The 23,502-nt window shown below is 50.3% G+C and overlaps 1 protein-coding gene across 5 annotated transcripts in view; it reads right to left on the reverse strand.

Annotated features, from left to right (window-relative positions):
• Nucleotides 1-3,970: 3,970 nt before the first annotated feature.
• The window catches only part of LOC128811542 (NADH-cytochrome b5 reductase-like), a 29,510-nt gene continuing 9,978 nt past the window's right edge, over nucleotides 3,971-23,502 (reverse strand). For 3 of the 5 annotated variants that reach the window (XM_053985233.1, XM_053985232.1, XM_053985234.1), the window contains exons 5-10: nucleotides 21,681-21,785; nucleotides 13,382-13,511; nucleotides 10,967-11,740; nucleotides 10,155-10,508; nucleotides 7,455-7,633; nucleotides 3,971-7,259 (exon numbers count right to left, since the gene is read on the reverse strand). In XM_053985233.1, coding sequence (XP_053841208.1) covers nucleotides 6,945-7,259; nucleotides 7,455-7,633; nucleotides 10,155-10,508; nucleotides 10,967-11,740; nucleotides 13,382-13,511; nucleotides 21,681-21,785 — 1,857 coding nt within the window. In that variant the 3' untranslated portion in view covers nucleotides 3,971-6,944. Of the gene's footprint in view, nucleotides 7,260-7,454; nucleotides 7,634-10,154; nucleotides 10,509-10,966; nucleotides 11,741-13,381; nucleotides 13,512-17,436; nucleotides 18,774-20,374; nucleotides 20,579-21,680; nucleotides 21,786-23,502 lie in introns of those variants that run through there. The other 2 variants (XM_053985235.1, XM_053985236.1) reach the window with 2 other exon arrangements.

The raw sequence follows: 23,502 nt of genomic DNA on the forward strand, positions 1-23,502 counted from the left end.
GGCTCTTTTTCTCTAAAAGGAACAGGGTTCAGAATGATTGCGTGAACAAATCTAAGCAACAAACTATTGTTTAAATTCTTTCTAGTTACTGAAAATTCAAATTCTTGCCTCTGTATTTGCTCTGATTTCTTCTGTGCCACAAGTTGTCTTGTTCTCTATAAGCTGTTATCAAAGCTATTCCAGGCATGGTGTTCATATCTGTACCTAAAAAAGGACTGACTATCATTACTTGGACCTGCTAGATACTTTTTCATCTGTAGACCCTTAGCAGAATCACCCAAAACTTACCTGAGATGTTGAACTCCATAAATTTAATTAGATAATTGCAGGTTCTCTTAAGAATATCTTAAACTCTGTTTTGTTTGCTTGGGCCAGCGCAAGACCAGTTTTGCCTGTGCACATTGAAGGTGTCCTCAAACAGCTGAACACAGAGGTTTTATTTGTAGGAAGTTAAAGTCAGGTGTGTTGGAGGCAGAAGCTGGCAGATCCATGTGTGGTGATGGTGTGGGTAATACTCAGTAACATGTAACACTTGTTGACCAGGATGTAGCAAAAAATGGGAAAACTCTCAATTTCTTACAAGCAATCAGCTCCATTTCCCATTTAAATAGCTTCAAACTGCACAGCTGTAATTGAATTTTTGTATCCTGGACCATCAGGAGGTGTTCAGGATCAATGAATGACACAGCTTTGGCATCAGAGCTGCAACACCAAGGCCTGCAGTTATTTATTTTCAGCTTCCTGTTTCTGGTGCCAGGATGTGTTTTCTCTATTTGGGTAACGTGAGAAGCAAAATTCCTGAAAATGAGGAACTTCTGGTCTAATGAGAACCAAGCCAAAGAAGTTTCCCACACAGGTCAGATACAGTCTGGCTGTGCTAAATATTTTTCATTTAGAAAGTAACTTCAGGGATGCAGAGTTGCTGCACACGAGCAGAAAACTCTCCTATAAATTTCCTCTATTTAATGGTTGATGTTTTTGCCCAGCTTGATTCAAAGGAACCCAAGTGTAAAGCTCTGGGTCCAGTTCTTTTATCTTGATGTTAAAGCTAGCAGTAACATTTGGGCTGAGGATTCAGCTTTGCAGAAAACTGACTGGAGGAACTGGAAAAGAGTCTGGAGAGTTGGACTCAAGACCCACAACAGGAAGAATTCATGGAACCAGGGAAGGTTTTAAGGACAAAAACAGAAAGGAAGGTGGGGAAAGAAAACAAAAACAGAGAAAGGAAAGCAACAGGCCAAAAAGGGCTTCATTTTCCCAAAGGGTGATGCTGAATGTGACAACAGGATACTTGATACCTGGCACTAATGAAGTTTTTAATTAGTCTATAAAAACCAGATTCCCTCCATGGAGCAGCCTCACCTGCACACTGTGTTTATGCCTTGGGTTAGCTGCTGAATCAGTTTGCTGCTCCTTGGCTCTTCCTTCCCTCCTGTGGCTGATGCAGCCTGGTCTTCATGCTGGGGAAACCCTTCTAGATTAAAAGGGAGGATGAAAGTGGCTCCTTTGTGCTTGCTTTCTCTGGCATGGAGACTGAAATTCCTTTTAGCAGGGAAATGTTAAATGAGGGAAGCACCCAATCTAGAGGAAAGTTCTTATTTTCCCCCTTTTTCTTCCAGATTAAGCCTATCCCACAGATTGTTTTCAGCAAAGAAATACATACATAAAGCTGGCAGACCTCTAGAGACCTGCTGCACCCATCAAAGAGAGGAAGGAAGCAACTTCTGGAGGTGTCACCTCCTGATCCCCTTCCCCACACGTGGGGAATACAGGGTGGGCTCAGGGCAGCACCAGGAGGGATGGAAAAGGGAATTCACTCCTGCCAGAGCTGACTTCTGACCCTGGCTTTGAAGAGCAAATTTGGGAAGGCAGTAGGTGACAGCTTGCTCTGTTCCCCATCAGCAGGCACAGCTCAGGAGAGCTTTGTCCTGCTGCAAATTACTTGGGTGAAAGAAGATGGGAGTAGACAAGACCCTCCCTGTTCTTTGGAAAAGAGAGAGCTCAGCAGCTCACCAGTTTTCATCTTTCAAGAGGCTCTTCAAAGGTTTCTTCACAAAGAACCCAAACTTTTAGATCTCATTTACTTCCCTGGCAGCCCTGTAATATGAAGGGTTGGCTAAACTGGCCCTGGATTAAAATACATTAAGACAAGAAAATGCCACAGAAGTCACAGAAATCCTTGGAGCCCAAAGGATGCTCCAGGAACTTCCCTCCCAGGGTATGTTATGGAGCAGAAGTAGGAGGCTGGAGCAGTGGAGGGACAGAGGGAAGCAAAAGAGAAGAGGTAGAGGGAGGGAAACACATGAGGGAATTCCCCAGCCCAGTTGACCACAACCAGCAAAACCTTGCTCCTCCATGCAGGGCACAGCAACATTCAGATGGGTGAACTGGCACCCCACAGGAGGGGAAACTGAGACACAAAGGAGCTCTGACATGTCACAGTAAGGAAAAAAAAAAAAAAAAAAAAAGGGAAGCCCATGCCAGGGTTACACTGCAATTAATGATGCTCCAATTCTTGTGCTGGCAGTCCCCTGAACCACATCCATGGTCTCTGTCAATTAAACTAGATTATGGAATGATCCTTGTTAATTATATATTATTATCTAGCAAGCAGTTATCTTGCTATAAAGGGTGCTCCTTTAATGGACAAACACTGTTCCTCTAGCACAGCCAGCCCCAATGGCAAGAAAAATATATAAGCCAAAATCATTTCTGCTGTGGCCAATATTTTGCCTGAGCTGGAACGTTCACATTGCAAACACTGCATCCTGTCCCAGAGAGAGGGAAGAGGAGGGGGAGGAGGGCTGCAACATGCAGAACCAGCCAGAGGAAGAAGGCAGGATCAAATCTGTACCCCCAAAGCTGCCACAAAGACATGACTGTAAAAAACTCAAAATCCAGCTGTGAACTCTCCCACCCATCATCGAGCACAGCCTCCACACACCAAAATCCCCACGAGCAGGGCCCTCGCTGTCCCCGGGGCTGTGATGATCAGGAAACTGGGCTTAAAATAAGCTTGGAAAACAACTCCTGCTAAATGCCGTCATTGCATTTTTAATTGTCCATATGCTTGATCCATTATGTTTTCCCAGATGGCTGGGCTGCCTGACTACTGCCTCCTCATCTGTGCCACTGTGGCCAGGGTCTCCAGCAGGTACCTGGATCCCCAAGGCAGGGACACCCTCGTGGCAGGCTCTGTGTCACTGTGGCCAGGGTCTCCAGTAGGTACCTGTGAGCTCCATCCTTCCCAGCACAAAACCCAAAACCACACCCACTGACCTATCTGTGCCAAGCTCCTGGGGAGCCATGACTGGCTCGATGGCAAAAGTGGCTGGTGGCCTCCTGGCCTTACACACCAACCCCCAAGAAAACTACCCTGAGGAGCAGCAAACCTGACCCTGCTCCAGCCCATGAACTGCCCTTGTGCTTGCCCAAGGGCCAGTCCCTGTTAAATTACCCAAAAATGTTTGAGGAGAGGATGCAGAGGATGCACACCACCAGCATCCTCAGTCATGGGCTCAGCTCCAGCACTGGCTCCCTGGCCATCACAAGCACCTCATTCCCCGACTGAGATTAGAATATAAAAACTGAAAAGACCCAAATAACCCTCTGAGCAGAGCAGTGGGGGAAGGTCCACCCATGGAGGACCGTGAGTGTCACCACAGTTCACTTCCAGTGAACGTTACATAGAATAAATTGCCTGGGAAGGGGTGGATCACACACCCTGTACTTGCTGGGCTCCCCAGTGGGATGCCCAGTCCTGCCCAGTGCCCAGGGTCTCTGGGCAGAGGGAGCAGTGCCCATTTTGGGGCACTTCCACCATCATTCTCTTGTCCAGTGCAGCAGCACAAAAGCACATCCCCCAGCAGCACACCCTCACAGTGTGACACATCAGGAAAACCTTCCTGGTAAATAGAGAAAACACAGAGAGCATGGCTGAGATTTTTCGGATATTTTAGCACAGCTTCTCTCCAGTAGGAGCGATCTCCCCAGGGAAGGAGAGGAATGAACCAACTGATCCCCTGGGGGTTCTTGCAGTCCTGTTTTCTATGATCTACAATTTTCCAACAGTTCTTCACTGGCTTTGCAGGCAGACGTTTGCAGAGGGATAACAGAGGCTCTCCCTCCCGCACAACAGCCAAGCCTTCGCTTCAGGGAGACACGACTCCATGTCTATAAGCAAAGCCAGGAAATGGGGAGGCTGCATCCAGCCCGGCTCAATCCAGCCATCGTGCTCTAAATAAATAATCAGATGGGCAACGGGAGCACTGCCCGTGCCCGCTGCTCTCCCGCTTGCTCGGGAAGCACTGGGCAAACACTAAGGAGGGGAACTGAGGCCTGATGTGTGAGGACCACAGGCATGGTGGAGGGAAGGAGTGCTGGTGATGGATTCTTGATAGCTGTTTGCCACTCATCTGAGCAGCTTTTGCATGAGAAGAAGGGTTTTTTCAGGAAATTACCTGAGCAGTCCTCCTCCCCTGCTGGGCTCCATCCCCAGCTACTGGCAGTACGTCAGGGAAGACCTGGTTTAACAGAGGATGCCAGTGAGCAAATTCCTGCAGGGCAGGGAGAGACCAGATGCCTAAATCTAGTGGAGAGGCTGAGACATGGTGAAGGAGGACTGGAGGCTGAGGAGGGCTGGTGTTTGGTGAGCACCAGAGGCTTTCCTTGCTCCAAGTGAGATGACTGGCTTGAGCGGCTCACTGCTGGTGGCAGATGCAGCTGTGAATGCCATCAGAAACAAGTGGGTAAAGGGCTTTTGGAGCCATTCAAGTTGCATTAATCACCCTGTCCATGACTCCTGGATAATACCCTGCAGACTTGGGGCAGCTAGGGATCCCCTTGACTCGAGCAAAGCTGCTCCCACAGCACCAGTCCTGCATCCACAGGGATGTGTGCAGGGGAGCACTTCACTCAGGGATGCTTGGGTGGCTGTGAACTGGAGCCAGAGCTGGAAACCCTCCCTGGGGTGACCAGGTCCAACTCCTTACTTGAGTGCAACACCAAGAGCTATCCAGAAAAGCCTTTTCCCCTGCAAATCACAGGGTTCTGGAGGCTCCAGCTGGGCAAGGAGTGCCTGTCCTGCAGACAAGGGCTGGATGCTGCTGGGTGCTGTGGGCTCCCTGCCAGGCACGAGCAGCCGCAGTGCTCACCTGTTTCAGCAAAATCTGGGCCACCAAGAAGGTTAATTATATCTTTAAGTTTCTTTCAGTTGTCAAATCTTGTAACTATGGTCTCAAGCTGACAGTTCTATACCCAGCAATTAACCGGCAGTGAGGCTTTGCAAGCAGCGGGGGAGGCTGGCCTTGTTTACCATCTCTGCACACAACAGGCTCTCAAAACATTCCCTTAATGGAGCTTAACAGTGCTGGCAAATATTTCCCTCGGAAATCTCGCATTTGCCGATGTGTTGCACCAACAAACGCCAAATCAATCCGGGCTCTGATAACGAAGGCTCCTCGTTAGGAGGCATGCGCAGCCCTGTGCCTTCCTCCCTCCCTAGACACTCTCTCAGGGCTGGCGCAATCCAGGAGGAAAAGCTGCTCAATCATCATCCTATTCCTTTGCTGCTGCTTCCTCTGATGCCCTGATGAACAGAGCTGTCCCAGAGGGAAGCAGGACATCAGTCAGGGCAGCCTCTCACCAAAGGGACTCTTCTACCAGTCCTGGCTAAATGCTGAATTTAACAGCACGAGGGGTTTGCTGTGCCCCTGAATGACCACACTGGGATGCTTTAAAATCTCTCTCTGCACTGCAGTGTGTTTCACTAAGGCTGGAGGAGGAGGGGTGGCCTCCTTCCATAGCAAGATTTCATGTGGCTTTGACACACTCTGGCTCTGACCCACAGGGATGAACACAGGCTGCTCTGTGACAGCCACCCCCTCTTTGATGCTGAAGGAGAATGTCCTTTGTGCTGGGGTGGCACAAGAGGCAGGCAGAGGTCATTCAGCCGTCTAGCAGGGCTCTTGGCGAGGATCCCCAGTTTTCTAGAGGGGCAGATGATCACAGGACTCTTCTTTTCATGCTCTCAGGTGCTGAGCTTATCTTCTGCAGGGACCATGAGAGATCTGGTGTTACTGAAGTCCCAGCCCCTCCTGCCAAGGTTGTCTTTACAGGGCTACCAAAACCTCCACACTCCGACATCTCCCCAAGCTGTAGCAGGATTTGCCCATGTTTTCAAACTTCAGGAGTAATGCTGGTAGAGAATTCACAGCTGTGGATGCCTGGATATGCTGGAAAGGAGGAAAACACAGAGGAGAAGAGAATTATTCTCCTCCCCTCCAGCTGCTGGTGGCTGAGGCACTCAGGTGAGTCCTGCAAGAAGGTGAGACAACCTGAGAAGATCAAACGAGGAGCTCCAGGGCACAGCAAATGCATCACATCACCCACAGACACCCAGAAACATCACCTGGGAGCACCTACATGAGCTACATCTGTGTGTGCCAGGTGGAGATCCCTGTAACACAGCTCCACAGTTCCCCCCCAAGCATGGGCTGGGAGCATGGAGAACATTTGTTGGGAATATAGCTACATTTGGGGATGGTTTGTACCTCCAAGAATTCAGCTAGAAATAATTGACAGGAAGATTTGCAGCCATCGGCAAACAACGTTTCTTTCCTGAAAGCAGCAGCACTACAGGGAAAACAAATTGAAGCAGGTGCGGGAAGAGTTAGGGAGCACAGGAATTGCATTCCTGAGCCAAATGGACAGATTGAGACAGAGGAAAACAAATTGGGAAGGGAAATGGCTGCCTATCGCCCAGATTTTTCAGGCACTAAGAGAAGGTGGAGGTTGGGCTCAGGCTCAGTTTCAGGGCCTGAGAGCTGTGTCTCTGTTTGGTCAGCTGTGTTAGGGCTCAGCCCTGGGGTGAGGGTGGATTTTGAGGTGCCTTTCTGCCCTGGGCAGGACTGGGTCTGCAATCCCTGGAGTCTGGAAGGAACATCCTACAGAAGCACCAGCCCCACCACTGCGATGACCATGAGGAGCCCAGCCAGGATGCAGATGCTGATGAAGACGATGTCGCTGGTGTCCTGGCTCTTGATTTCACGGGCATCAATTGCTTCCCCCTCCCACTTCTGGGCATCCACCAGGTTTTCTGCCTGGCTGAGCCTGGATGGATCAGGGCCAGCAATAAGGGTCACTGAGGCTTCTTTCCTCTTTGGCTCACACTGCACCTCGTACTGGTGGATGTCCTCCTGGTCTCCCACTGAAAAATCAATGTAGAGGGTGCTGACGATGACAGACGTGTTGTTGCGTCTCTGCAAGACAAGGGACATGGCTCATCAGGGCTTTGTGCAGCTCCTTTTCACTGCTGAGGTGTGGAGGGGTTGGCCAGGAATCAGGCCAGTATCTACTGGGAAAATGTGACAGGGACTGGGAATACCTCTCTGCAGCCAGCACAGGGCTAACCATTTACACAGCTTGCTGTAAAGGAGGGTGTGCTGATCACTTACCTGGGATTCAGTGCCACAGGTGTCGAACCTGGTGTGTATTTTAAAGTTCCTGCCAACCACCTGGGCTGCACAGGAGGGGGTCCCCAAATAAATCCTATTCCTCTCCAGCTGGGGCAGGGACTGCACAGGGATCTGGATGTGGAAGTCTGTCCGGGTGCAGCTGACGTTCATGGGCACAACTGTTGGGACAGAAAACAGGGTGCATGTGTAGGACTCGTGTGGGGGGCTTTCAGGAAAAAAGCTACCTCCAGAATGCAGAAAGCAATCAATATCAGTATTTTAGCCCTGTCCCATGCCAAGGGCACTTATGGATGGCTCCCAGGCGCTGCTCTGCTTTCTGTCCAAGGGAGAGATCTCACCATCAACCCTCTTGAACCCCATCCTCCTCCTAGGGTCCTTCTAGGGTCTCCAAATGACACATAAGTGCCATTACAGGCAACACCATCCTGCTGTCACTGCCTCTCTCCATCACTGCAAAGCCAGCAGGACATTTGAGTTGCTGCCCAGGACCAGACCAACAAGAGCTTTGTGGATGGCTTGCCATGGGCACAGAATTCCCCTGCATCCTCCAACACCTCTGCAAGAGACACTCCATTGATGAAACAGGGGAGACATATCTTGGAGGGACCCCATGCACACCCTGGAGTGAGGCAGCTTCGTGGCTGTCACATGGCCCTCCTGAAAGGGTGAGCTGGGTCCAAGGCCCTGGGGCATCCTCCTGGGGAACAGCCCAGCTCAGGCACAGTTCCAAGCATCAGCAGTCCTCCACTGTCCTCAGAACGCTAATTTTGATGGGGAGCTGGTGAGCAGTGTATTGAGGGAGCTGCTGTTGGGCTGCCCACGATGCCAAGATGAAGAGCAAGGCAATGGTGACTCCAGCCCCTCTCCATCACTCTCCTTCTGGCACTGTGTTTGGCCTCTCTGAATGTAGAAAGCATCCACACAGGGAAAGAAGCAGAGAGGAAAAATACCCCCCTCTTTAAAGTGAATCCTTGCTCAGCATGAACTAACCACTTGGGCAATATGAATTATTGAATTATTCCTGCTCCCTCTGAATCTCAGCCTTATGAAACTGGGAAGATGCAATAAAATCAATACAAAAAAATAGTGTCACTTTGCTTCGCTTAGTGCATTATAAAACCATTAGAAGATTTACCAAATAACTAAAGTGCATTAGATCAAGAGGAGGAGAAAGTGGATCCTCTCTCCTGGCATGAAGGCTTTCATTTCAATGGCCATAAATCACACGTGCCCCACCCAAGCCTTGTCTTTTGGTGGGCCTGAAAGGGAAATACATGCATGGCTGAAGGGCTGTGGGTGTGGATGCAGAGACTGAGGTGTCCCTTTGCCTCTGTGGGTTCCTGAGGAAGCTGCTGGCAGGGAGAGGCTGGTGTGCCCAGTGGGAGCAGCCGCTCTCCTGGCAGTGCTGGCAGCTGGGTGTGACATGCAGGGCATTAATCACAAGCAGATGCTGGAATCACTGGGCAAACACAGCCAGCACGCTCAGCTCTGTGGAGGGAGGCTCAGTTTCACATCCAAGCCTTTGTCCTCCTCTAGCATTCATCTGGCAGCGTGTATCAGGGGATGCAGGAGCCTTGGGCAGTTGCAGATGTCACACCCCTCTCTGTGATGGGACACCCCCATTCTTCAGCAGCACCCCATCTATCTGTCTGCACACAGATAGATGCTCCCTCTGGAGCAGTGACACCAAGATTTTCTCCCTGCACACAGCTGTAAAGCAGTGAGAAATCAGCAGGATATGGACAGGGACAGACCTGCAGTGCACACTACAGCCCTACTAGATGTTCAGTACTACCTCTCTCCCTCCAGAGGCTGCAGAGGCTCAGGACTAAACCCTATCCCATCTCTAACTCCAAGAGCCACATACCTCCAAATCTGTTCTGCTGTGCTGGAAGTGAAGAAGGATTTTGCAGCTGAGGGATAAAACCCAGGGCCAGCGTCCCCAGCGCCTGTGCTGCCAGTCCAGCAGCCCTGCTCTGGCCCCAGCCTCTGGATAGGCTGCCCCTGGCTGAATCATGCCTGACCCACGGGTCAGCTCGGATGTAATTATACTGAAATACAACAAACGCCATAAATTTGCTGGCGTTTGAGGTGCAAAGGCTGGCAAATAGAGCAGGAAGGTTACACACTGCTCCTCCCACCAGCTGCAGACATGCCAGACACGCTGGCTGGGACAAGGCAGGTCAGCAGCAGGGGTGTGCCAGGCAGGGCTGGCCGGGTGGATTTGGGAATGCTGTGCCCCGGGGGTCCTGCCCTCCCTCCCGTGCTGCTGCCAGTGGAGGAGGAGACACAGTTTATTCCTGCCTGCTCAGCCGTGTGCTGGCAAGGCTGGAGCATCCAGGGGAGCGGGGAACAAGGTTGTGATGCTTGAGCTGGTCACCTGCTCTGGGGTTTTGGCCCATTAAAAACCACCAGGTTTTCTCTCCCTCACACCCTGAGAGAGGAACAGGAACATGGCAGTGGCAGACACATATGAATTTGAAACTGGAAAGCATCTCCTGAATACTAAACATAACGTGCAGCTCACTCGCCACGTCTTCCTCCGCCCCACCCCTAAGGAGCCACGGGATCTGCTCCTGCAGACAGGAACCTGCACTGATGATCCTTCTGGAAATTACATGGTCTCAGGCATGTCCCAGTGGAACCACAGCACTGAGGAGCACCCAAATGGAACCTTACCTCCCACGTAGGAGATGGAGAAGCCCCTCTTGGCCGTGTTGCGGTCGGTGTGGAGGACCAGGAGCAGCCGGTTGCTGCGGGAGGTGACGGGTGCCAGGCTCTCCCACCCGCACCACCGGCCCAGCAGGGATCCATTCTCGGTGCCACCATCAAAGGCAGACAAGTGATCATAGTCACAGCCACCCGTCAGGCTGCTCCGGCCCTCCAGCTCCATGTCCAGGAAGAAGACCTTGACCCGGTAGCCCGGGGGCAGTTGGATGCTCCACTGGCACTCGAGGTTGTTGGGGTAGAAGTTGGGGTACTGAGGGCTGGAGAAATTCCCTTTGATGGTGGTGAACACCTCCTGGCACTCGCCTGCTCAGGGAAAAAGGGGAAAGGAACAATCAAAAGCAAACCTGAAGCCTCCTGGGTGTGGATGAGTGATCACTTGTTTTATTGCTAAGGGATGCTCTGCCCTTCACCTCACTGCTCCCAGCCTTGTGTGTGGCCAATGGACAGCTAGCAATTTTGGGGGATGGAAACTCCCAAGGCAGTCAAAGTCCTACAGGAGCAACCCATGTCCCCAGGGAATGGCATGAGCAAGGGTGACTCCTGCACAAGAGGGCAACCCAGGGCTTGGGATAGCCACAGTGATGCCATTTGCACTGTGTGGTGGTTTACACTCCACAACATCATCTCATGGGCTCTCCCCAAAGGGATCCCCTGCCGTGATCATCTCTTCTTGCTGATGTGGGAGGGAGAGAATCACCAGCCCAACCCAGTGCCTGTCCCCACATCCTTCCCATTGCCCCACCACCCTGAGACCCCCGTACCTGAGTAGAAATGGGCTTTGAAGCCCCTGCCACCAATGTTGAAGTCCGACTTGAAGATGATCAGGAGGTGGGGAGTGGAGGAGACGGTGCGGGGCGGGCGGGCGCTGCCGCAGTAGCGTCCCAGGCCGGGGGCAGTGATGGTGGGGCCATCAAAAAGGGCCACGTAGTCAAAGCCACAGCCTTGGCCCCCCTCCATCTGGAAGTCAGCAAACACCAGGGTGAGGGGGCCACCCCCGCTGGCCCCCCCGATGCTCCAGCGGCACTCGGCATCGTTGGGGTAACTCTCGGGGTAGCGGGGGCTGGTGATCTCCCCAGAGAGCCCTGTCAGCTGCCCACCGCAGGCATCTGCAAGGAGGCAAGGATGATGAGGGCAGTGGGAGAGGATAGATGGAGGGATGCTCAGCGACCACCACACCTCCCTGCTACCTTTCCTGTAGGCAGCGGCGAAGCCGCGCTTGGCCACGTGGCGGTCGGAGTGGAAGACCACGGCCATGACGTGCCAGGCAGAGGAGAAGGGTGGCGGGAGCCTGTGGCCACAGAAGGTGCCCAGGAGGTTGCCCCGGTCCCGGGCAGCCCCGTTGTAGACCTGGAGGTAGTCGTAGGCACAGGTGTCATGGTACTCCAGCTCGAAGTGGCTGAAGGAGAGCAGGACGGAGGAGCCCTCGGCCACCACGATGAGCCACGTGCACTCTGTCTCGTAGGGATACAGCCCCGGGAAGTTGGGGCTGGAGAAGTTGCCAGAGGGTGCTGAAAGTACTCCCCCACATTTGATGCCTGGGGGACACAGAAGGGGGTGTGATGTCCCCTTTCCAGGGGAAGCCTAAAAGAATGGAGACAGGATGCACAACACCAGCTCCATCCCACCATCACAGTACCAGAACACCAGCATCCTGCAGAACTCCACTGGGCTTGTCCACCCACTCTCCCTGGAGGGCACGTGTGCCCCCATCACCTTTCATCCCTCCCTTTTCCCCGTGCTGCCCTGTGGGGGCTGCAGCAGGGCTCAGCTGTGCCCTTGAGCTTGTCCTGCCTGTGCCAGCACAGCATCCCCACCTGTTTATGGCTGGGAAAAAGGAAGTTGGGAGTGAGTTTTAAAGGCTCAGTGGTACCAGGCTCGGTGGTGCCCCAGCTGCCCAGCCCTTCAGCTTTGAGCCTCCCACTGACCCAACTCCCTCCATATAAGGGTGGTATCAGAGAATTCGAGCTGGGAGAAGCAGGGGTGAAGGGCTCAATGTGCTGAACAATGAGTTATGCATGTAGGGATCGATTTCCTAATGAAATCTTTATACTGAGACATGGTTATTATAAAATAAGGCTGAGAGGGGCCGGCTGTCACCTGCCCCTGGGTCTGATTAGGGCTGGGGTGAAGAGGCTGATACAGGGGGAACATACATCATGTCTGGGAGGGATGCAGACCCTGCACAGCCCCCAGGAGACATGTGTGGGTTCCCAAACAAGGCTGGGCATTCGCTGCCATCAATCTGGGCCAAGTATATTGCAAATCAATAGTCAGCCTGTGCACATTGCTTTTCATCGTGCTCACTGGCACAGTGACCTCCCAGCAAGGGGGTCCTGGGATGTGTGGGATGCAGCACCACGAGTGTGTTTCTGGCCAGATCTAAAATCACCTTGCTAATTACTAGGGATAGGCAGTGAAGTAATATGGGGCTGGTACTGAAGGAATAAAGTTGTTGAAATAAATACCCAAGGGGGGAGCCTGTGGGGGAGGTGAGTAGCCACAGTGAAGACAGATGGACGGATTAAGGGCCTTGGGGTGCTCTGGAAAGCCCATAGGGGTGTACGTGGGGGATGAGCAGGCACCACAGGGCAGTGGTGTGGCCTCAGGAGCACCTGTACCAGGGCCAGGGATGGGTTTTGATTTCTGGCTCAGCCCTTCTGTGAGAAAGGCACTGCTGTTTTGGGATGGGGGATTGCTTGGGCCACCCTATCCCCTGAATTACTGTGTCATCTGCTAACCCTGCCCTGCATCCTGGGGAACCTTTTATCTGGGTGAGAGATTAATTGCATGCCTGCCACATACACATACATGCGTACATTCACATATAAATGTATATGTGTATAAAGATTTATACAGGCAAGGGCAACTCCAGAAGCTAACAAACCCTTCACCAAAGCACCTGTACACCACAACAGGACAACCCCTACCTGCACTCCTCAGTACGGTAAGCATGAAGCAGAAACCCAAGCACAGAACAGTGTCCCACACTTGCTGCCACCACAACAGTGACTCCAGATCCCAGCTCCTTGCCCCTGGCCTGAGCCAGCCCCTCTCCCTGCAGGAGAGCTGGAGCCCACTTGCACCCCAGAGCCACTGTGGCACTGCAAATGGCCCTCCCCTCCTCAGGAACCATGGGTGCCCATCCAGCCCACCAGGAGCTGGGTCCAGGCTCTTACCTCTGCTGGGAGCATCCCCGAGAGCTCTGCAGAGCATGGCCAGCACTGCCAGACAGCCCAGCCCTGTGCACCCCATCCTCCAGCAGGCAAATCTCCCCTCACCAGTGCCCGAGCATCCTTTTGGAGCTGTCTATCTGGGAGGAAAAAAACAAATAAAGAGAGAAATAAATAAAAAGCAGGAGGACTGTAGAATTAATAGCGGAATGAATAATTCATCACTTGTTTGAATTAAGAGCAGCAAGGTAACTTGATCTATTCCTCCCTTCCTTCACTCAGTTTTAATGATCTGGATCAAATGTCCCAAGGATTTACACTATACCAGATACCTTGTCAATACACTATATTTAGAAGAGATATTAATGTTTCAGAAATGGTGTATAACGGCAATAAGTCTGGGTTGACAATACGCCCTTAAGGGGCTATGAAAATAATTTAGTTCGCCAGGCAAGCCAGTGAACCAAAATGGGAATTTCAGACTTACCGCGGAAAAGCATCTCAGAATTAACATGATTTATACTGCGGCACCCACTGCACAAAGCCAGCTGGTGGTGAGGGCTAGAGAAACAGGGAGCAGGGTTGAAACGCGGCCGCGTCTCTGCGCCAGGTCAGCATCCCTGCAGCAGGAGTCCAGGCTCAGCAGGATGCTCAGCCCGGGAAAGCAGCAGTCGTGAGCACTAAAGATAGCAAATCCCACCTCCCCCGAGGAAGATTACAGATGAATTGTGACTCATGGGCAAAAAACATTGATTATTATAGAACCTGCTAAGGCCTTGGAGAATTGCCACGTTCTTCCACGCTGGCTCACGCTACTTCTCGCCCAGGCTCTTGGATGCACTCAGCTGAAGGTAAGCAAGCCTTTGGGTTTGGTGGGAAAGATGTGCTCCTTGTGCCGTGCCACATTAGCTGGAGAAATCCCAAACCCAACAGCAGCTCAGTTCCTTCCCTCCCGCCCAGGAGAGAAAATACTTTCCTGCTGCCACAGCCCACACCCACATGAATGCCAGGAAACAAAATCCCACGAGGGCCTCCCAGCGTGAGGGACCTGTGCTAAAAAAGTCACCTTCAAAGCAGCAGGGAGAGAAGCAGTGAGTATCTCTAAATCTCAGGCAGGAGGCAAGTTGCATTTATTAATTAAGCAATGAGGATCGATGCCCGAGACATTTCCTGTGGATTAATGATGGGCTGGGAGGAGCTGATGGCCTGAGGTGCAGCTAAAGACCATTAACACCAACTGGTCATGAATCCCCAGGAAGTGCTCCATGCCAAGGTCGTTAAGTGCCTGCATACATTTATGGGGAATAACAACAACAATAATATTTGTACAGGCTCTCTCCCCACTGCCCAGCCTTGCTGGAGCCATGCCAAGGGCTGCTGGGAGTTTTGGGACATCCCAGCCAGAAGCCCGCTATCCTAAGCCCAGCTGAGGCAGGGGACATTGGGTTCTGTCCTGGGGCATTGAGCACTGCATCACACCACCAGCACCAGGACTAAGAGCACAACAGAATGAGGAGGAGCACGGCAGCTCCCCATATCCCTGGGCACTCTGGGAAGATCCTGCACCAGTGCAGGCTCTGGGAGATGCTGCAGCGCTGGCACATCTCCTGCTGACATCCCAGGAACATTACAGAGCTTAATTAGCTGCTTCCCTCGTGGCTTGGAGAGGAGGTCTGTCCTCATCAACAAGTGTGGGCCCACACAGCAAAGATGCAGGTGAGGTCTGGCCATGGCACAGGAGCCTCTCCTGGGTATTTTCCATTGCCACAACCCTGGTTCATCCCGGAGGAGTGCTCAGCTCTCCCAGCCACCATTTCCTGGGCTCAGGAACAAAGTGCTCCCTGACTTCTGCATCACTGCACTATGGGGCAACATGTTTATCCTCATCATATCCATCCTGGGCAACACCCACTGTCTTCCAGCCTTTCCACCACTGCCTCAGCACCAAGTCAGTGCCTGGGACCCCGGTACCTGCACAGCTGCTCCTCTCCCTGCCCTTAGCTGTGCTCTGCATCAGCAATCCCTGGGAGATGGGGGGCCGGGGCTGTGCAGCACAGCAGCTGTGCCCCGCTCCCAGGGGACAGCATCCATCAACCACCAGCACATTCACCCTTCTCTTGACCCGGGGATGGCCATTCCAGGCTGGGCCTGTGCCCAGACAACCCGGTTGTCAGCTGAAGCGTTGGGTGGGAGGGCAGAGGAAGGCAGGGGGAGAGTGACATGCAGCAGGGAAGCAGAGGAGCCAGGAACAGAGGTATGGCTGGAAGGTGCTCTGGATCAGGCCAGGGTACTTTGGCTCCAGCCACAGATATGGTGGGTGATTTCAAGGTGTGCCTCTGTTCCTCTGTGGGCAAATTTATAAATCATGAGTCAAAAAGGCATTTGATTCATTTAAACAGAAAGGACGTGATCAGGACTGTGAGACTTCAGAGAAGATCAAAGGTTTAAAAACGGTCCCCAGGAGAAACGGGAATTATTTAGGCAGGAAATAATGAGATGAAATTAAAAAGGTATTTAGGCTGCACACGAGGAAGAAAAAAGGAAGTGAAGCAAAGCCCCTCTGCCCTGCACAGTGCTGCATGGGTGGCAGGGGCTTCCTGGGGGCAGCCAGAGATGAGGAGCATCCCACCAGCACCCCCCTGCCTGGCAGGAGAGGCAGGACGTGAGCCCCTGCCCTGGCTGGGCATCGACCACCCACCCGAGCTCACACACACACCTCCAGCTCCAGAGATGCCCCAGTCACCAACAGCCCCGACACCGATTCCCCACGAAACTGCCACCACGGGGTGGTTCTGGGCCTCCAAAGGGAAGGAAACCTCTCATCTTCCCCTGGCAAGGAATATTCTGCACCAGAGCCTTTCCACTCCACATCCCTGCGTTTGCAGAAATCCACGCCATCCTCTGAAAGGGGCTGTCCCCATGGGGGATGGTTGGGATGAGGGGACTCGTGTTAGAGCCAGCCTGAGAAACAACAAAAGGCGGGAGGGGGAAGGGAGAGAAGGGCAGAAAATAGAGAACAAAGTGCCCGCGGGCGGTTTAAAGCCTCCTTCGAGTTCCTGCTTCCAAGGACATCATCTCCCCCGTGGAGAATGTCTCGCAAAGCCCCTGTCCCCTCGGGCGGGACATGCCCCGCTCCTCCCGCTCGGCCGCAGCCCGCCCTTGCAGGATGGCAACCCGCAGCACTCACAGCTTGCTCCGTCTCTCACCACCCTCCCTTTGAGCCACGAACAAAGACGGAGCTGCGCGGCAGAACGGCCGGACCAGCTGGGTAGGGTTTAACCATCGTGGCCCATATGTGCTGAAATACCCAGACATATTGGGGTTGTGTTTAAAGGAACAGTCCCAGCTTTCACGCTGAAAGCCGGCGCTTTTCCAAGGCAAGCGTGAAGTTTTTTACCTTGGGCCTGTGCAAAAAGGTGGGGTGTGGTTTTAGCAAAATCTCAAAAAGACATAATAGTTAAAGCTAGAGGACTAGAAGCAAGGTTTTCAAATACTTAATATCTGACAAAAAATATTTTCTCCATATTCCTAGCTAAGACCAAAGTAGGGAGAGTAACTGGAGAAAGCATCTCATTATTTTATCAGCCTGTGTGCTAAGAAGCACCTTCACTACACAGTGACTTAGGGAGGCTAAAGCACAGCATGGATTGGAGATGAGAGCTTGCCTTGGACTGACAATGGACAACTTCCCTGGATCTCCATGCCTTTAAAACCAGAACCCCAGTTTGGGTTTGGAAGTTGGCTTTCTTGTCAGCCCTGTCTTCAAGGAAGTTAACATGAAAGCTGCAGCTATGCTTGATTAATTCCAGGCATTTGGTAACTGGAGACAAATCTCAGCAGTGCAAAGGGAACTTACACTCCCTCCCAAATGTGTGAATCAAGCCACCACTTCAGTGTACGCTGTGTTTTTTGTGTAACAAATTACATTTTCTTTCTGTAAGGTGTAGTGTTAGACACAGGTACAAAAGAAGCATGAATGATAATGCAATAATCATCTGACACAGCCTGGAAAACCCCAACACAGGATGAACTGGGAATGAACAGAAAAACACAAAGTGTGCAGGACTGTTGTATTTCCAGGTGTAGATACTAAACACACCAGTCTGAAAAGATAAAAGAGTGGATAGCACATACCTCAGAGGAGAAGTAGCAGCATTTTGGACTGAAAAAAAGAGGAAGAGGCCCAGGTGCCCAGGCTGTGTGTTGTGCCAGGCTGCCATCCCTGAGGCAGCTCCCCGGCTCTGCTCCCTGCCCCACAGGAAAGCACCCCAGCAGACTCCATGCAGCTTTCCCTCCTCAGGTGGTGTTCCTGTATGCTTAGGGAACCTCCTCAGGCACCTGAGAGGGTCCTGTGACAACATCAAACACCTGCTTATTTGTAAAGAGGTTCAATTTAATGAGCCAGGGTTATGATACAACACTTAGGGGACGCAGAAAGCAAATAACCATCCTCCCTGACAAACAGCAGCCACCACCCAGCCACACTCTCCCAGATTTAGGACATGCTCTTTGTGTCCCCAGGTAGCATTTCAAGGGCTAAGCACAGGGTAGGTAACACAGGCTGTGCCAGGGCAGGAGCTCAGCCTGCCTAGGTTCTCACTAGACAGAATGTATCATTCCATCCTTGTGGATACTGTTTCCATATATAGTTGGAATGGTTGTTTTCAGAGATAAGTGCCACCTCCTCTGTATTAATGTACAATGGGGCAACTGAGGCACAGTGAGCTTGAAGGGACTTGCCTGACATCAGCCTGCACACGACAGCACCAAAGTGATCCCAACTCTGTGATCCCCTTGGCCTGGCAAAGATCCCTGAGGATTGTAACTCTCCTCTGGACACCTAACAGGGCACAACGCCAGTGCAGAATAACACAGACTGCAAAGCAAGTCACCAATCCTCATGTTACAGCAGAGCTGTGTGCATGGATGCTTTCTAATACCCCCTTAGGAGATGTCTCTGTTAAAATTGCACTTGAAGACTTCCATTAAAATTGCCATGCAGGTCCCTGAGGTATGGGTGGCACACCATGTACCAGCCACTCTGGAATACCACCTGCTCCTTAAAACACCCTGGAGTGAGGATCAACAAATAGCTGCTCAGAGTCTTCTGAGCAGGCCCATTTTGTGCAATGTCTGCAAAGAAAGAAGGACATCCAAGGCTCAGCCTAAGGTTCCTCAGGTCAGGAACGTACTGCTAAAAGACAAAACAGGAATTTTCTTCAATTCCTACAGCTTTCAAGTATCTACTCATATCTTCATTGAATGCAGAGGAGCCACAAATTAATACAAATGGCTTTCTTCGACAGGAATTTACTATTGTCTTCATCAAGTCTTCATTGAGACGACCAGTGTACGTGTTTTCCTGATAGCTCCAAGGAAGTTTTTCCAGTGAAGTTTCCTGGAAAGGTAAAAGGTTTGCTGTGTGTGATGTTAAAAAGGACAACATTCCCTAGAACTGAATCTCCCTCCTCCCTTCAGAGTGGTGCACAGGATGATTTTCACCTTTGTGACACCATGTGGGTGACACTGACCCTCCCTGAGAGCTGCATTCCTCTTCCCAAGCCCAGATGAAATCTTTCCCTGCCACAGGACCCGGCCACTCACTCAGAGGGGACTGAACAAAACCACAGTGTAATAAATGCTGCAGAACCTTTTCCATTGAGAACCATATCCCAGGGCACCTTTCCTATTCCCAAATCCCAAGTCTATTCCTCTCCATTGCCTCTCCCATTCCCAAGTCTCTTTCAGTCCCATTTCCCTTGACCAAAACTGAAAGAATCCAGCTCTGCTCCAAAGACAGCTCTGATCCCATGAGATGTGTCAGCTCCTGTGGTGCTGGATCCAGCAGGGACTCCTGCTGCAATTAATCAGGAGCAGAAGGTGCTCAGATGTGGTGGTGACAGGCAGCACAATGAAATACAGACAGATACACAATCCCAAGAGGGAGGATGCATGAGCCAGCCTTGGACTACCACAAACCTGCTAAGAGAAGAGGAAAAAGAGAGAGAGGAGGGGCAGACAGTGTTGACAGGGGTCAGGTGGGTTTCGTGCCCTTCGCTGATTGAATTTCAAGACCTCCTCATGCTCTTGAGACAGCAGTCAAAGAGTTTAAACACCCTGAAAAGGGTATTTAAGCCGTGTCACCAGAGACAATTATGGTTATGCTCCTACAGAGTAGCTGAGGAGGTGCCCAAGTTACCAGCACTTTTCCCTCTACCAAATCTCATCTTGCCAAGGCCACGTGTGGAACAGAATGTATGAGGCAACTCCACTGTGAGAGATACAAGAAATGATTCATCTGAGAAACTAAAAATGCAATGGGATTCACTCCCTTAGCATAAATAATTCTTTCTCTATCCTCCCAGCAATGAATCCTCATTTCTGACAGAAATAATTTTTAACCACCAAATCCATGCAGAACACGGGCAACTTTGGGACCAAATGGAAATGAAAAAGACTGCTCAACATGTAAGACCATTGAGAGGCATGCCCTCATCCCATGAATGTGGCAGAAAAGAAATTTTACAGAGAGGGAGACAACTTTTAGAAGTTTAAAAATGGGTCAGCAAGGAAAAATAATTGCTGGGAAGTCGGTGCTAGCACACCAGAGGAGAGCTCTAGCCACGAGCAAAGAATGGAAGATAAGGAGAGATTAAGGCACTGGCATTAGGAAGAAAAAAACCAGCTTATTTGCTGTTTAGGTGCAACAACAACTGTCTGAAATGGGGGAGAATAACCAACAATGACTACAGAACAGCAGGTCCATTCCAACAGAACAGGGAGGCAAAGCAGAACAGTGATGGCCATTCCCCAAAATTCTCCAGACCAGTAGCAGTGTGAGTACATGTAGCAGATTTAAGAACAGCAGCTACTGGATCACAAATTAGGCCAGATGACTGGGAAAGAAATAAGCTCTTGCTTATGGAAAAGTGGAGGAGGCAGAGGCTCATCCAGCACACAGAACCCTCACACAAACACACTTCATATCCATTTATTTACCTGGCTTAGGACATAAAATATTCTAATATTCCAGTACCGAGCCAAATCCTGCAGAAGAGGTTTTAAATAAATTTTGTCAAAGGTAGGGAAGCAGCCAACAAGAGTTACAAAGGTTTCATCCTCTTCATCATCTGTTATGGACTGGAGGATGGGAATCATTGGTGCAAGGCCGGTGCCAGAGGCCAGCATGAGGAGTTCTCCATGCTAACAACAAAACAGAGAATTTGGAATGAGCTGTGGTGGGTGGAAATGGGTGTGCTCATGGTCAGTTCCTCTTGCTGCCACCCTGGTAAAGGGTCTCTTGAGAAACAACATACCAGAAGGTCATGAACTGGTAAATTCAGATCCCAAAATGTGTTTTTCTGCAAAGGATTACAGATAGCACTTAAAGAGTTTACATATCAGATCTAACAAAACTGGATTTTACCCAAATATGATTTACCCTAACTTTAGCCTTGATTTCAATTAATTCATGTTTCAGTTTCAATTCTGCAGTACACTTTGCTGACCCACTGTGTGTTTTCCTCCACTGGAAATGCTCCCTGGGTTTCTCTTGGTTGCTGCAAAGTAAAATCCTGAATGTCCTCTGGAGGAAACAAGTGTGTCAGGAAGCAGGACACAACTGCTCTGCATAGAGCTTGGCCACTCAGATTTTACTTATTTTTGTTGGGGAGAATAAACCAACCAAACAAAAACAAATCCACCAAAAACCCCAAAAGGCCTTGGGATCTTTATGACCAGTGTTTCAAATTTGCTCCTCATTTGAAAGGTCAGAATTAAGTAACTGAATTAGTGTGTATGAGAAGCCTCCCCCTGAAACCAGATCTGCCTTTCCCTGCAGCCAGCCTGGTATTGGCAGGTGGGATCAGCGTTTGGGGAGCGACCTGACACCTCAACAGCTCAGGGAATACCCGAGAGAGGAGAAGATTAACACCTGCCCTTCACCCCTACTCAGTCACAACACAGAGATGTGGGTCAAATCAGGCAAAAACCCATCCACACTCATTGCTGGTGCAAAGAAAGTTCCCTTTTTTAGGCACATCAGGAACTCTTAATGCAAGTGATGAACACAGAGCCTCGCTAATATTTTCCTGTCTCCCTCCCATCCATCTCCTCTTCCCTCTTAAATATTCTGCAGTTCAAGAAAGTGCTCCAACTGACTACTAATGCTGTCACACTGTACAGTAACCCAGGAAGTCTCTAAAAGAATCATGAAAACAGTAATCAAATTGATGTCTTCCCTTCAGAGTATTGAACAAAGCTTGCTGCCACAGGCTGAAGCATCCTATGGCTCTTAGGAACTAACCTTATTAGGTTGGTATGGGAACCCTCCAAACGGCCCACGCCAAAAGACCACGTCTCCTCTTTTCCACGTTTTTATGTATTGTGACATTAGCCCAGCTTCATAGCACTAATAAAAAACATTGCACAAAAGAAAAGAATAATTATACTCCATTGGAAAGTTTCCCAGCTTAAAGTTGATTATAAAGTTATCTACATTTAAACGAAAAGGGGACAAAAAAGCATTTCATGTATTTAAAAAAGAAAGAATGATCTGTTTGAAAAATAACTCAAAGTTATACCCAAAACAAAGACATTTAAATTAAATCATATTGGAACCACTCCAGCTTGACTATAATGTAAACACAACCCCCTTCTCACGCAGCCTGAATTTCCAAAACTGGAAAAAGCTTATCAGAGTTCTTGCTTACAAAGCACACAGAGAAGAGTGTCTTGAATGCAAAGCACAGTGCAGGCCTTCAAGTGTTCTCCAAATCTCAGGGTATGGGGGTCTGGAAATGCCCTCTGGGTACTCTTAGTTATATAAACACTGCACAGCTCTTGCTTTGTTTCAGTCTCTCAGATGCTGCACTGATACAATTAGTGACCCAAAGTCAGGTTTCTCATTTGTAAAACTCTTTGTTTTCAGACCAGATCATCTGGATGCTGAGGAATGCCTCCACAGTTCCAAAAGAATATGTTAATGTTGGCCCCATGGAAGAAAAACAGGAGCAAAAACCTGCTTCACTTTCCACCAGGCACAAACAACATTATCCAGGCTGTTGCCTGCAGGAATGCTGATCTCACTCATGACTGAGGAGAAAGGCTCAGTGCTTGCTGGAAACAGAGAAGGGACGAGAGGTTGGAAAATGAAGGGCTTGTCCAAGCAGTCGTGTTGCCACCCATGCCCTAAATGTGAGACCACTGAATGTTTTAAGAGAGAAATGTGAGGAAAAGAGTGGCCATGGTCTGGGATGTGGCCAGAGAACCAGGATTGGCCCAAGCAGCAAGAGTTGAAAGCCCAAAGCTGCAGCACACAATGGGTCTCATAGGATAAGCTTGGGGAAGAGCAACACAACCAGGGGTCAGAGGTGGGATGTGATACAAGCCCTTGGCAACTCCAGCCCACACAAAAGAAGTGTATCTGGGGGTATTTCCTGCACAGGCATTGGAGAGAAGCCTGGCTCCACACCCCAGTGCCTTGGCTGGCCACCAAGCTGCACTGCAGGCAAACAAAATTGGTGAACCACAAAGCAGCTCAGAAAAAGCGAGTGAGGGAGCCTGTGCTTGTGACTGCAAGCAGTGTTAGCTAAGAAAGAACACAGATGCTCCTCCTCTCCCAGCCTCTCACTTAAAACCTGAAATATGAAGAAGTATTAGCACCAGTTGTTACATTCAAAAGGTAAATCACACACACATCCAGGCTCTGAGTTATTGTCAGAATTCTTTCATGTTCAGAGGGCTCTGGGCAGGTGCTAAGTCTCATGCAAAGAGTGTGCATTTGCTTCAGAGAAGCAAATTTTATACCTCCCTTCTTCAAATACATCCGGAAACCCAAGGCAAGAGCAGAAAAGTTCACTTACTACCTATTCCCAAAGGACAGGGGTAATGGAAACTAAACCAATCCTTCTTTCACCAAAATTATTAAAAAAAAAAAAAATTGAAGTGAAAAGTGATTGAGTGGGTTTAAAATGAGTTTTTCTAAATAAAAAGAAAAAAAAAAATCTCCTGGGGGAAAACGTCCACACCCCGTTTTACATGAAGAGAAACCCTAACATTATAAAATCACTCAAAAAGAGGGTTATGCTCTGTAAATGGCAACTCCCTCACTCTTAACTGTAGTATCA

The sequence above is a fragment of the Vidua macroura genome, chromosome 9, assembly GCF_024509145.1.
Source record: "Vidua macroura isolate BioBank_ID:100142 chromosome 9, ASM2450914v1, whole genome shotgun sequence".
NCBI lineage: Eukaryota > Metazoa > Chordata > Aves > Passeriformes > Viduidae > Vidua > Vidua macroura.